At 38.7% G+C, this 14862-nt stretch overlaps 2 protein-coding genes across 4 annotated transcripts in view; both read left to right on the top strand.

The window, feature by feature from the left end:
• The window catches only part of RB195_008364 (uncharacterized protein), a gene marked incomplete at both ends in the record, with an annotated part of 32260 nt that extends 29669 nt beyond the window's left edge, over window positions 1-2591 (top strand). For both annotated transcript variants that reach the window (XM_064194814.1, XM_064194815.1), the window contains one exon: window positions 2556-2591. In XM_064194814.1, coding sequence (XP_064045959.1) covers window positions 2556-2591 — 36 coding nt within the window. The remainder of the gene's footprint in view (window positions 1-2555) is intronic.
• Window positions 2592-4937: 2346 nt separating this feature from the next.
• RB195_008363 (uncharacterized protein) lies at window positions 4938-14726 on the top strand (the record flags this gene model as incomplete). 2 transcript variants are annotated; one of them, XM_013446152.2, is made up of 10 exons in its annotated part: window positions 4938-5147; window positions 5528-5693; window positions 7591-7664; window positions 7725-7817; window positions 7892-7977; window positions 8454-8553; window positions 9744-9857; window positions 12256-12351; window positions 12483-12577; window positions 14630-14726. In XM_013446152.2, the coding sequence occupies 10 exons, from the start codon at window positions 4938-4940 to the stop codon at window positions 14724-14726; spliced, it is 1131 nt and encodes a 376-aa protein (XP_013301606.2). The 2 variants fall into 2 exon arrangements, with proteins under 2 accessions (XP_013301606.2, XP_064045958.1); XM_064194813.1 differs by having other exon boundaries at window positions 5118-5147.
• Between the last annotated feature and the right edge of the window lie 136 nt (window positions 14727-14862).

Genomic DNA, 14862 nt, shown 5'->3' with positions numbered 1-14862 from the left:
GCGCTCCAATCGAATTCGTTGTAGAAAGTAGCGCGCCGGAACGCTCGAAACCGTATTTGCCCGGCCTTTTTTTACGGCAATCAGGAAGAAATGGACGGAATCACCCCTCTCTCCATAATCTACGATCCCGTATACGACTACTCCGCCTGAAGTCCGTACCACCTCAGATTCGTGGGGTGATGCCTTTAAGGTAGTTGGGCTTGATGACAATAGAGCAAAAAACTCCTACGGATTTCCCGGTCAAAGTGGAGTCGAATGTTTTGGATCGGTTTCTTTTTCCTCTTATCCTTTGAAATATTCCCCTGAGTTTTCTTGTAAGTATGATGAATACACCAGGTTATTTACGTACGGAAAGTTTTGAAAAATTTGCTTACGTTTCCCACGATTTGTTTAGAAAACATGTTGAATTCACGGCAAGGTACGTGTTATCAGTTCGACCATAGAACTGACTAGCACCTAAAAGCCGACAGCTTTGCGGTGACAATGCTGATCAAGTGTGGTTTTTGTGGCGAATAACTAGTAATAATTATAATACTAACAATTAGTTCAGTTTTTTTTAAAAGTTTAGTTTAGTTAATAATAATAATAACGAAAACTGCATGCTGGTGGAGATCGAAATGATCTAAGACCCCACGGATGACTCCAATGAGTTTATTTGGATTTTCGGAAGAAGGCGTATGAATAGTGGATATTCTAAAAGAATTTTCTAGCTCCTTTGAGCTGAGAGCTCTGCTAATCATAGCAGAGTAACGGATTTTAAGTACTAGCCAGTACATTTTCCTTAGCATTGGAGGTTTTCTACATCACAAATAATCCCAACAAGGCAGCGAATCTCGAAAATTACGGACGTATAGAAAACATTGAGTTTAAATTAGCACCTAGGGTTTTTTTTTTTAGCAATCACCTTAAAGGCATCACCCCACGAATCTGAGGTGGTGCAGATTTCAGGTGGAGTATTCGTATACGGGATGGGAGACTACGGAGAGGGGTGTGATTCCGTTCATTTCTTCCTAATTGCCGTAGAAAACGGCCCGAAAGATACGGCTTCATTCGTTTTGGCGCACTATTTTGTACAAGAGGTTCGATTGGAGCACGCCAGTCTTGTGCGGCGCCGCATCTTCCGGGCCGTTTTTTACGGAAATTAGCAAGAAATGGACGGAATCACCTCCCTCTCCGTAGTCTCCCATCCCGTATACGAATACTCCACCTGAAATCTGCACCACCTCAGATTCGTGGGGTGATGCCTTTAAGTTTTATACTATGGGTTTTGAAAGCAACTAGCACGCAATGTACTGAGAAAAAATCTGGGGAAAAAAAACCTTGGAAAAAAAATCAGCTCTAATTGTCCTCCAGTTGATCTCGAATTTCGTTCTAATTTCTACGGTTTTCTTTTTCGTAAGGAAAAATATATTTTATAAAGGGAATATAGTAAATAGTAGAGTATAACGCTATATTCATCGTAATTCATCTAATTCATCGTTGCAAGCAGTCAGTCTGTAATAATAGATTATTTTATAGCGTCAAATACTTCTAAAAGCATGTAAATCGCTTAAGATACTACGTAAAAGCTTAATAACAGTGTTAATGCTAGATCATCTGTTCTAAACTAACATCACGAACATCAACAGTACTGACGAAGGCAGTGCTGTTGACTGTTCAGTAGTTTACTGTGGTACATTCGCTATTTTCGGTCTTACCTCAGCTTATAGTATAAATTAAGTCGAGGAACATAATCGCTAACAGGGGCTATGGATCTAACCACTGTTGCTTCGCCTACCAGATTTCTGGCACTCTTCAACATATTTAAAGTTATATTTTTTATTAATTAATTAATAATAATTTATTCATTTGAAAATACCCATAGGTATGCTACAAAAAAAAAGCCAAGACAGAACGGAGCTCACTAGAATTTCGCCAAATTTTTATACAAAAAAATTGGCCTTTTTTAGCGTATAGTTTGGCGGTTGAGGTCATTCTGCTGCTACAGAAGGAGAGAAATTTTCACGTGAGATAATTCCAAAAAAAAATAGACAAGATATAGAATAATATTTATAATAAATAACATTTGAGTGTACAATCTGTCTCGGATGCAACTGGTGTATCCTGGATTGGCCCAATCCTTTTGAGAGGAGGCAACGCCGTCGTCGAGAGGCAAAATATATTTAAAATTGTATTCAAAATACAGAAAAAGAAGAAGAAGTCTTGAAGGCGATTTATTTATTCTTTTTAAATGCTAAATTTACGTTTCTTCATCGTGGCTATCGTATACACGTATCGTATCGTATCGTATCGTATTTCCCACGCATCCTCGTCGTCTTCATATCCTTTTTTTTCATGTGCATAGGCAAAATATGATTAATGCTCACTTTTGACTAATAAAAAATGTAGAAGTGAAAGACATTCGACTGTCCTTGATAGAAAACAGTTTTTCTACACAAATAGTAATTGTTCATGTGCAGAATTGCCGAAATGTATGGAAAAAAAAAACGAAATTTTCGATTCCGCTATCAAATTAAACCACAAAGATGTGCTCCTGTAATTATATCCAATTTCAGCCATGCGCCAAAGAATCAAACACCTCCGAGATTTGATGTCGAGCTCGCTCCGTCGGCGGTATCGCTTCTTCTGGATCTGTGAAATCAAAAGGGAATTGTAGATGAATTGACTGGTATTCTGATATACATACTTGTATGTAAAATTGTCAAGAAAATGTGATCTATTGATGGAATAAATAAGTGAATAATTGAATTCAAATGTATTTCTTCTAAAATACGTCCACAACGTCAACGTATGTACGTAATTTTATGGCAACGGATCACGTTGATTTCTTAACGTTTGTGAGCTGATTTTAAATTAATTAAATTTTCAACGTAAAAGCTTCAAAAGGGAGACGATAAACACTTGAAATATTTCGGCCAAATAACAGTCAAAGATGAAGAAGCGTGTTTTTTGGAGCCACGTTGAACGTTCTACTCATTGGTAAACACTACGCGATATTGCAGACAGAATCTTACGAGGGAAACTATGATGATTTCCCCTTCATTTCTTTTCTTTTTTTTTTGACTTTTCTGATCTGAAACAGGAAAAATATCACTTAGAAATTAGTAGGAAAAAAAGAACACTTCCAGACAATCTGGATTTTGAACTCCATTACTCGATATTATTCAAACTGAAAACGATGGAATTTGTCAGGAAGAAATTTTACTACATTGGTTTTGTTCTACTAATACAAAGGAAAAATGATAAAGGAATTAAAATAAAAATTCTATGGAGTTGAAATAAGCAGGAGCCTTTCTTGGACTTTTAACGGTTATTGATCAATGTTGTTAGGTTCAGGTTAAAGTTTTCAAAAGCTCTTTTTCATCTTTTTTCACTACGAGAAAATACTCGATATCGCCTCATGATCCACGCTTTTCAGTGACGTTTAATCGTGGATTTTAACGCAAAAGTAGTAGTGATTGCTGCAGTATTACCGAATATTCTTATTTTTTCTTTATTCTTTTTAATTCCTAATATTTCTATAATATTTATTCTTATTCTTTTTGTTCGGTTAGGCGATGTGAAGGACACAACATTGATTCAATCCTTATGTGGATGCGTCTACGTGTTCGACTTCAATTCAGAATCGTTTTTGGTTTCGGAACGTGTCTGAAGCCTTACAATGATTTTTGGGGGCCAGTCGATGTGTTAAGTCAGTGTTTTTATCCTCTCAGACAAGTCTCGGACCAATTTATCTACGCCGGAGGGATGAAGGGCTTGATGTGGTTTCGAACCATCGACGGTTCGCAGTCGAACCACTTAACGACTGCGCTACATCGGCCCATCCTTCGGATGAAAACACCAAAGAATTCACTGCAATTTAGTATCTTCCAATTTCATATACTAACTGATGCTCATCCAAATTCATTTCAAATTCAATTACTGCGACACACTGTTGGTGCTGAACGATAACGCTTTTTTTGTGTCGAATTTGATGCAATTCTCTTCTCCACTCCTCCGCATCGTTTTCATTTCGCTTCGACCTTCTGTGGTTGAGTTCTACCATTACGAATAGTTTACTGTACTTATTCTATGTGGTGCCTTAGCATAACAAATTCTTTTGGATTTTTTTTTGAATTAAAAAGAACTACGAACGTCTGGTTCCATATGAGCGGTTTGGATTATTGTGAGATTAAAATGGGCTGCCTATCACAAAATGTCAAAGTGTTGTATTCATATTCATATTGCATATTTACTGTATACTGTATATTATTTATTTCTATTTCTTTCTCTTTTTTTTGATTTTCTTCATTTATACTGTATTTATTTATTTCCATTTCTTTCTCTTTTTTTTGATTTTCTTCATTTATACTGTAAATTATTTATTTCGTTACTTATATATTAATATTTTATATATTAATATAATATACTATATCTTTATATTTCTATTATTTATTTTTTTATTTTATTTATTTATTTATATTTATCTTTACATTTGTATATATCTATATATTTTATATTATATTCTGTATATTATTTACTCTATTTGGAATTTTTCTCCGAAATCCGTAAAATTCTTCCCATTTCTAGTGATTATATTTTAACATCGCAATCCGAAAACGTATACAATTTTATACAATTAATACAATATTTTATAATTATACAAAAGTAGAAAGAAGGGGTTTCAAGAATCGGATCGGATGCGTCACATTGCCTTGGACCACGCCCACCCTGAGAAGATTATCTTAGCAAGAGCAATAGAAAAAATTCCTACACACACACATACGCATACATACGACCACCCTTAAAATGGGCGGGGTTACAAAAGAGGGCGGAGTTACGGAAATATATGATGAAGAGGTGAGGAGTTTTGTGTGTGCTTGTGTGTGTGTGTGTGTGTGTGCTTGTCCTTGATCGGAGGAACGTCCATCAGTGACCACTTTACGGAATCGCGGGATATGATGATCAGACTGATTGTCAGCAGCCGAAGCCGAAGCCGAAGCAGCAGCCGAAGCAGCAGCAGCAGCAGTAGCAGTACCAGTTCATGTCATCAACGGCAACTGCTATTCATCTTTTATTTAATAGCAAATATTCTTTTGGTATCCTCACAAAATTGTACTGATATATGCTTGGAGAAGATGGCACAAATTCGTCTTGAAGATATTAAGGTGAGCTCAACGGTCACCACCTCATTCCCCATTCTCGTTCATCCTACCCGCTCGCTCGATGCGTATCGTAAAACCCCGTTTGAATTACGCGCTGTTTCCTGAAGCGGCTATTTATAGCTAATCAGCTATATTTTAACGGTTTTTTGATGTTGTCTAGCCAAATGTTCAGCCACACTTCCGTCTGATCTTGAAATTGCACCAATTTTCTGGATTTTTTGGAAAAGGAGAAATATGCTCGAAGAAATTATTATCTTAAATGAGACCTCTCAAAAAAAAATCAGGAACTATCCAAATGAATCTATTAGAAAAACCTACTGAAACCCGAAATTAAACAACAAATTACGAATTCAGTTTCAAATTACTTACAAATCTACGCTCAGACTCGTCTTTTATCGTCAATGGGTATGGATGAACCGCCAAACGTCAACTCCATAGATCTTTCACCGGCAACAATTGAAGAAATGATCGAAAGTATGGCAAATATGGACGAGAAACTCGAGGAGGATACAGCGGAACGAACTTTTATCATGGCTGTTGATCCATACGGTTGGTGTTTTGAGATTTACCAAATCCGAATGGTGCAATCTTTAGAATTTCCTCGTTTTTTTTTTTAGCAATTTCAATCAGATAACGTATAGTTTTTCCTAGAAAAAATCCTCATTTCCGCAATTAAATTTTCAGAACAAGAAGACTTCATTTTCATTTCTCCTTTTCAGCTTTTTCTAATACTCTGACATTTCCAATTTCCTAGCAGGACTTGTTTTTTAGGACTTGTTTCCATCCTTTTGCGGAAATTTCATGAATCTGATTCTTCTCGTAGATGCATAAAGCACTGTAAGATAAGAGATAACCATAACATTTGCGCACTCGCAGTTCTACGTAGGTACCGTCGAACACTAACCAGCCAACAATTTCATTCCTCTGAGGTTGACAAATTGGTGCCGGAGCTTTTCTGGGTGGAAAAAAAAGCCCTGACTTGGCGCATTAGCGCACTCCACAAGTCACTTTTCGAAGGACATTGACCTGGATAATGGTATAAAATAGCTAATGCAAAGTTACAACTCAAAAAATCCCACTACCGGGACGCTGTGCTGTGGATTTTGCTTTACGCTAAAGGGTACTGTAATGAAATATTCGCATTTGTCAAACGATTCTAAATTCGTGTCAAACCGTTCACCTTTCCCCTCAGTAGGATTAATCTACGGAGGGGTTCCTTTCAATTTCTCACTTTTTTTTTCTCCTTCTAGTGATCTATAACAAATTTTTCCCTTTTCCCAATGCGCTAAATAGCCGTTGGGTATTAATACTTGATGAATCTTACGAAGATTTTCTCAGTTTCAATCATATCTTGTGTGAGATAAGATTTCCTTGTACTATTCTATGTATATTCTATTTCTTAAGCCATTCTATTTGTGGCATGCTGCGTATTTTTCACGTCATACGCCCATTTTTGCTATTAATCTGGTACTGGAAACAGTGTCTAGACGGATACATGAGAAATTACCCTAAAATTCCATAGCTAAGTCCTAGATAGACTTTCGATGACTCCTAGACCCATAGATGACTCCGAAATTAATTTAAATGTTCTTGTTTTGATGTTTTGTTCTTTGAAATTAAAAAAAAAAACTGGTTAAAAAACCATTATCAATCAAAAAAAAAGCGAGGGTAACAAAAAAGTCTTATCGCAGAAATGGGAGCGGACATCTTTAATGGGATTTTAGGGTAAATACTTTTTCACGTAAACTCGCTAAAATTGTCTAAAGCAGCTTTTTCTTAAAAATTGGTGGTCAAGGGGTCCAATGTGAATGAATAAATAAATGAATAAATACATACATACACATATATCAATGAAGTGAAAGAATAGCTCTTTCTACGTTATTAGTGCGCTAGTAGCGGCAAGTATTTACGTGGTTTAGATGCCGCAACACGAATCCAGAACTTCCCACATGTATTTTTGTGTATTCGCTTTCGTGGAAGTTTTTTTATAGCTCAATTTTGTTTTTTTTTTCTCCGTCTCTAGTGGTACCCATTCCTTCCGCTTAGAAAGCAACAACCAGATTATATTTCTGATTACGCTTTTCGTCGTTAATCCTTGAAATACGAAAACAAATTGGTAATCTTTTCAAGAAGTGCCAAAGTTGTTAGCAACTTTTCTCGAATTAATTTTATTCATCCTGAGAATAAGTCGACAAAATGATTCATAATAATAAGAAAATTTGTTTGAATGTCTGATCTTAGAGACTTCGAGATTCTCACGTTGCCTCAACGAATTTTTCAGAGATTTTTCAATTTCTGTTTCTCACTCCTCCATCACCATGTTATCCGGATTAAATTACTTCTGACTCATATCGGCTAATACCGTCAGAAATCCTTCCGGAGTCCAATTAAAATTATGTGTCTCGCCGATTAGTCTCAGGATCTTCGGAGTTTTCTTTTTTTTCAGACGGATTTGATCGAGAAACATTGGTCGCAAGATTTCCCGTCTCAATGACCACAATGTCACGAAAAGTTGCTAAAGTATGTACAGTAGTATGTTTGTTACCGTATTCATACGCGCATTATACTTCGGTTTTATAGGCTAATCTACATGTCTATTTATATGTGGATGATCCACTTCCTGAACCAGAAATGGTTGAGGTCATCGTTTATGAGCGACGATTGGACGGAGAGGTGACTAGGCTGCATTTGTTTTCTTGTGTTTTTTTTTGGTGTCTTAGTAAATAAACAACATCGTGAACTTTCAGCTTGGTGATGCCGTCGCGAGTAAAACTGTCGAGATTCAGAAGAGCACCAAGGTTGTTGTGCCGTTGAAGAGCACCGATGTGGAGAGGTGAATTATGGTGGACAACAATTATGGATGTATCCCAATGAGCTTTTCAACGTCCCAAAGCGCGTCACTAAGTGATGACGTCATGATGTCATCAAATTGAAAATGCCAACTACTCCGTTGTTTTGCCGTATTTCCATCCGCCCGATAAGGCAATAGGCGGAAAATGAGAATCAGTGTTGTCACGACGCCAACAAAATCACGTAATTTCCTCCCACATTGAAAATAGACGAGATAAACATTGCGCGAATAATTGCATAAGAAAACCTTATGTATCTCAGTTCGAAGTTCAAAAGCAGAAAAAAAACCCTCCAAATCCAAGACCTCACATAGGGCCTGAGAGCGGAGTGAAGGAGGCTAATTATTTCCGCGCCACATAGTAATTGGTCCCGAGAAGAAGTGGTACAGTAACGGGGGGATCTTAGTTCTTCCATTCCTAGCCATCTAAAAAAATAATTTTATTCTTGCTTTTTGTACAGGTGGTGGCGATCTAATCCGATTCTTGGTCTTTACGTTGTCGCAATGTTGAACGGACAAAATATTGCGGTTCATCCGCAGCAAGATCGTCATTCACAACATGTGAGCTTCTTTTCTCGTAAATTATATGATTTCCGTCGAATTATTTCCATTTTTTCCATAAATAGGTCCACCCTCGAGCTAGATGTTCCTTTTTTTGGGGCAAAAAAACACTATTATACTCCAAATATTTAGAAAATTCTCCATATCCATGCAATTTCCTAGCTTATATACTCCATATTTCTGGGAAATTTCCACAATTTTCATGTACAAGGTGTTCATACTTGGTCCGAAGACCCTCTTCGAATAATTTCTGCCACGATTAGTCACTCTATCATTCTTTGTTTGCAGCTTTTGCGATTCCTAAAAGAACCACCGTTTTCTAATGCTTCTAAATGGAATTTTTCCCCCGTTGTTGGGTTTTTGTTCATGGAATTCCATTTAACTGCATTTTGCATCTAACTCCGGTGTCTAGACTCAAAATTTGATTACAGTCTCGGATACTTTGTTTGTTCGTTGCTCTTTCTATCCTTTCACTCTTCAGGAGACGAAAAAGTATGAGAAATTGAGAAACGTCTCAAACTATACATGTAGTTGCATTTCCAAGAAAACTGTGGTACTCTTGGGAAAAAGGAATGGCAGTGTGTAGAAAGAAGTTTGCAGAAAAATCTGCTAAAGTACTGCTCCAATAACATGGAACTCTGCTGAGTCCCACTAAAAAGTTACATATGGAAAACGCAATTAATTTTCAGAAGTTCTTTATATTTAGCCGTTCTATTAAAAGAGGAGCTTGAATTATTCCCAGCCTGAAATCGTAGTCTGGTCGTAATCCTGGTGCTAATCCACCTTCTCTAAATCTGATCCGGAAATCCTCCTATGCGTCACCTATTGAAATGATCTCTGAGATATTTTAAAAGAAATTTGAGTGTACAGTTTTCGTAATGAAAATCCATGAAATTCTCCAAACAACTACAAGGAAGAAATTCTCGAAGGACTTCCTCGTTACAATTGTTTAAAGTAAAGATGTTTGCATCAAAGAAGTTCAGATTTTGGGAATATTCTATGAATTCGACTTCTTCGTAACATTTCGGAATAAAATAAACGCTTTCTGCATCCAAAGCAGCTCCGAGAATCGTGAATGACCTTGAAGGAAATCTGTATACTTCTGTGAAGAACCTACCGCGGCAGTGATAGATCAAACATTGGATTTTCAGGAAAAGTTTTCGTAGATGAGTACCTGAGAAATGTTTCAGACAATGGTCATGTCGGTCACGTTAAATTCGGAAGCGTTTTCACGACGGAAGCGAAGTCCAGCGGTTTGCATGCCGGAGGATCAGGAACCTGGATGTTGTCTCTACGATCTTACTGTAAGTGTGCTTGCTTTATAGATATGTCGCTAAAGTACGCTGTAAAAGATGTTATGATAAAAAAAACTCTCTCCCAGTTCTGGAAAATTTTCATAAAAACCTGGATATATCTCCAGAAAAAAAAAGAATTAAAGTGAAAAAAATGAAGGGTTTTCCAGCTGTTCGCAATTATCCTTTAATTTTATCGGAGGTTCGAATCGGCTCTGTTGTCAACCAAGCCTTTCAACCCTCCGGGGTCGATAAATTGGTACCCAGACTTGTCTGGGAGGATAAAACCAGTGATTTGGCTCGCTCCCACAGATATTATGAGGTTTCATAAACCTCGAACGAATTCTAAATAGAAGTCGAACACGCGGGAATCCCCGACCGACATGATTCCTGGGAACGCTGTGGACTTTGTCCTTATCCTTTCCCATTTATCCTTTAATTCCGAGAAGTTCGTAAACAAGGAGAAATGAGGAAATCATTCATCTGATATACTCATCAACTCCAGCAACTCCAATTTAAGAGTTAACGCTGATCCGTTGATGTCATCCCTGAAATCTGCGCATATTTATTGGATCCTGGCACGACATTGAACCGAACGCTTCACATATATTAGCGTGATTTGCCGCAACAACGAACGTTTCGTTCGTTGTTCGGACACAATGCCGCTTGGTGTATTGTTCCCGTTACAATCTCGTACTTCCGTGGAAAAGCTTCGATTTAATTGAGGAAGAAATTAAGCGACAAGGGAGGAAATGAGAGAGAGAAAAAAGTTCCCGGAACGAACGACGATCTTGGATTTTCTACTTCACAATTTACCACGTTCTTATATTACTATATTCTCTATAATGTGGTTCAGGGAAAATTCTAGTAGCTCTTTCCTGTTACAACAATTAACTGCATCATTTACGCCGTAAACAACCTAGGAGATTGTAAGAGATCTGGTGTAATCTGTTTGATCTGCCTCATACGACCCGTGGCAACAAAAAACAACGTGATCCTTCTGTAATCCGCTAAAGAAGCGCGTGAATGGCAACGATAAGTCATGCGACACAAATTCTTTGAGCACCCGAAGAAGGCAAAAGAATAACGTGTGCCAATTTTGAAGTGAACATTAAAATTTCGGCACAGTAACTTAAATCATCAACTTAAACCTTATCTTTAGAAGTTTTTGGATTCACGTTCATGGTCCTGAAATGAATCTCGAAGAAGAATGCACCTTGGTCGTGCGCCATTTCATAGTTGAGTGTTCCAGTTTAAATCAGATTTACGCATTTCTTGCCCTTGCCATCAGTTAGCGGTCATTACTAATTCTACTTTAATCTAAATTTGATCCAGTGGCCAGGAAATATAATTGAAGTTCCGTCTGTTCGTTTGTAGTAAAATCTGATCAGTTAAAGGCATCACTCCACGAATCTGAGGTGGTACCGATTTCCGGTGGAGTATTCGTATACGGGGTAGTAGATTATGGAGTGGGGGTGATTCCGTCCATTTCTTCCTAACTGCCGTAGAAAACGGCCCGGAAGATACGTCTTTGAGCGTTCCGGCGCGCTATTTTTTTACGAGTTCGATCGGAGCGCGCCTGCCGTGTGCACGCGCCGCATATTATTTGAGTGCTTATTTAAGTCATATAAGTTGTATCGCAGATGTTGGAATGATAACGGAGTTGTCCGCGGTCTATCGCGTAATAAGCTGCATCGTTGAGAAGATGGAGTCACATAGAATTGCTATACACGTTCCATTAACTAGGGGGAATTTAGCGCTATGGCGATTGTATTCAATTCCCAAACTACGCCTGTACCCCCATTTATTCATGGAGAGATCGAGTTATCAATCTTAAGGCCTGAAAAGAGCAATTTGCCAAAAAGTGAACCAGTAGAATCAATTAGTAGCCTCGTATGCATCTCCTTAATGACTCTAGATAATTAGTAAGGTTCATATAGAATGCTTGCTAGGACTAGGTTACTAGGCCAAAAAGTCTTATGAAAAAAGTTCAGAATCTCGAAAACGTCATCCTTTGAATTTTTACTTCGTCCACACGCGTATCCAATCTGTACCTTAAGATTACGGTGAGCATAGGTGCGATAGGGAGGAGCAGGACCCTCCTCAAGTGAAGGGGTCTAACTCATGGGTTGCAGCTTCAGTGATGAGGATCCCTTCGCCGACCCTCCAAACGTGAAGGGGTTCCTTTACCGATCGTCCAAAAGTGAAGGGGTCCCTTCGCCGACCATCCAAAAGTGAAGGGGGTCGGAGCACCGGCTCGGACTATCGCATCTATGACTTTCTGATAAATTACATGCTGCTTTTTTTTTACGGATCCACCATGAAAATTGTCTACAATTCACAGACGCGGGAAGAAAACATTGTTTATGGACGCGAGTAGATGTGAATGGTAAGCTGTTCTGTATTTTAGGTGGATTTTCAACAAATGGGATGGAAATTTATCATCGCACCTCACAAATACAATGCGTATATGTGCAGAGGAGACTGTACACTAAGTCATGCTCATGTGAGTTTAAAGGATTTGTACCATTAACCTTTAGTAGCTGGATGACTCGAAACACCAGTTTTTCGATCTCTCAACACTAATGTTTTGTAATTGACGTTCATATGAGTTCATATGAGCACATTCAATTCCAGGTTGCTAGAGCTGGACATACAAAAGTGGCGAAGACAGGGATTATCACTCGGCAAGAGGCAACTGGAAACCAGGGGATGTGCTGTCACCCATCCGAGTATGTCATTTTCGAGCATTTCTTCTGCAGTACGTCGCTGAATTCATAAAGAGGTGTCAAACTCATATCATTTCCAAAAAAAAAAAACCACGAAGGAACCATGTGAGTTATGCGATCCCAAAAAGCCTCGAAGAGTGGGACGAATAAAACGTGAAATGCGCGCGCAAGTACGACTTCCAAACGCATCTTTACTGGAATGGAAAGGAAGCCACTGACATGGTTGGGATGGTCACCACCCAACCATGTCAGTGGCTTCCTCCGCACCGTATCACAAAGCTATCGTTTTTATCTTCTGTGGCTACGTCACGTATGTACAGTACTCCAGTAAATTATATCCAGCATTTGAAAAACACAAGAAAAGTCCTTGAATATGCGACACTTGGACTCGCTGTAATTCCTCTTTTCGGTTGGGTGAGCGCAGTGTCCTGCCAGTGAAGTTACGATGTGGGTCAACTCATAAACATACGATAGCTGGGTCAAAACGACATGAAGCACGGTGCAGTTGCGTAAGCGGCTGCGCTCAAAGCGATGCGGCGGAGTATAGCGGTAAGAATCTAGGGGGTACCCTTGCTGACATCCATTCCACGTTGTACTTCGCGATGGTCCCACCTCGATTCCAGGCTCTTAATCCCAACTGCACCGTGCTTCATGTCGTTTTTGACCCTACTATTCTCGACTTACTCTTACACCAATAACGTGTGACAGTTGACAGTATTGCACCATTTCGGCGACAGTATGACACGAGGAGGGCAAAATAGGCCTCCATGTATGAGATTATTTTTCTGCTCGCTCCTCAACACTTTATTCCGCCGGAAATCTGCCTAGATGATTGCGGATTGCGTTAGTTCATCCACTCGATTGAGTTAGGCAAAATCTACTTCCTTCGCACTCAAGAAGGCAGATAACTTCACATTTTTAACTACGCGACCAGATACAATTCAAAAGACACTTGATTCGCTGCATTTCAGAATACGAACTTGTCAATGTATTCATGTAACTCGAATACGTTTTGCATAACATTCCTTTAGACAATCCAGAAACCCATTTTCTTTTGAGTATTTTGGTAATTCTAGTTCTTACAATGTGTTACTACCGCGCAGAGAAGTTGAATTACATTAGCTATTCAGAAAATATTAGATTTTACATGTTACGGTTACCAGTTCAGTGCAACTGCAACTGAATCCTACTGCTGAATACTTCAAATAAGGGAACAATTTCTAGAATCCTCTCGATGATTTATGATCTTTTTCTCATTTAATCCTAATAACCGGGGTAATTAGCATCTCCCAGTTTGTAGCTAACCTTCATAGGGCTATAATTAATGACAGCGGCAGCTCTCTATAAATTCCCTTGACGATAAAACCTTTGATGAGCAAAATGAACTCTTTCGCTTACAGCTCGCATATCTGGCATGAAAACTGTCGGAGCTTCCATGACTAAGGAGCGATCTTCTTCTACGAGTGAAGTTAACTAATTCCGCTGTGGAACCCAGCGTCAACAAGTGAAAACTGATCCCACCGTAGCCCCAACCTTCTCTATGGCTTTGCCGTGATATCGCTGGAACTGGCGAGGAATACTGTGTTCCGTTCTGAGAGCTGCTCACTTGCAGCGATAGAAGTCACCTCAGCAAACTGCTCTCAATAAAAGCCATTATGGATCCCAATTGCACTTGCCAATCATTCGTCAAGTTCACTGTAAAAAGGGGAGGAAATAGCTGTAAAGTCACGAGAAACGGTAGAAAGAAACCAACGCTGTGTTACCATTTTACCACCAGGAATCATTCGCGGTCTACCTACAGATTTTTTTAGGGTATGCAATAACCCACTAATGAATCAGGAATGATGCAAAATTGATATTTCCTTTGAATACAGTATAACGACATTGACATTTTCCTGGCTTCTATGACACATCGATGTTTTCGTTTTTCTAATAATAATTCGCTCCTAATAATAATTCTCGCTCCTAATAATAATTCTTTTAAAAGCAAATAATCTAGCATTGAAATAGTGAATAATAATTCCAATAATTCGCCAACATGTTGAAAATGTTTAGGTATGATGCTGTGCGAATGATCTACATGAATGCTGATAACCAGGTGACTATGGCTCGAGTGCCGGGCATGATCGCCCGCAAATGTTCGTGTTCGTGATTCTTTCAATTCACTTCATGCTCCAACCAACCCGGTCGACATACGGTCTCTGACGATTACGTTAATTGTGATGTGAATCGTCATCTCGTTGATGTATCTCTTATCACTAATAACGTTGTTTCCCTTTTACCTCGGG

Source organism: Necator americanus, chromosome III (assembly GCF_031761385.1).
Source record: "Necator americanus strain Aroian chromosome III, whole genome shotgun sequence".
Taxonomy (NCBI): domain Eukaryota; kingdom Metazoa; phylum Nematoda; class Chromadorea; order Rhabditida; family Ancylostomatidae; genus Necator; species Necator americanus.
This window is presented reverse-complemented; position numbering and strand designations above follow the sequence as displayed.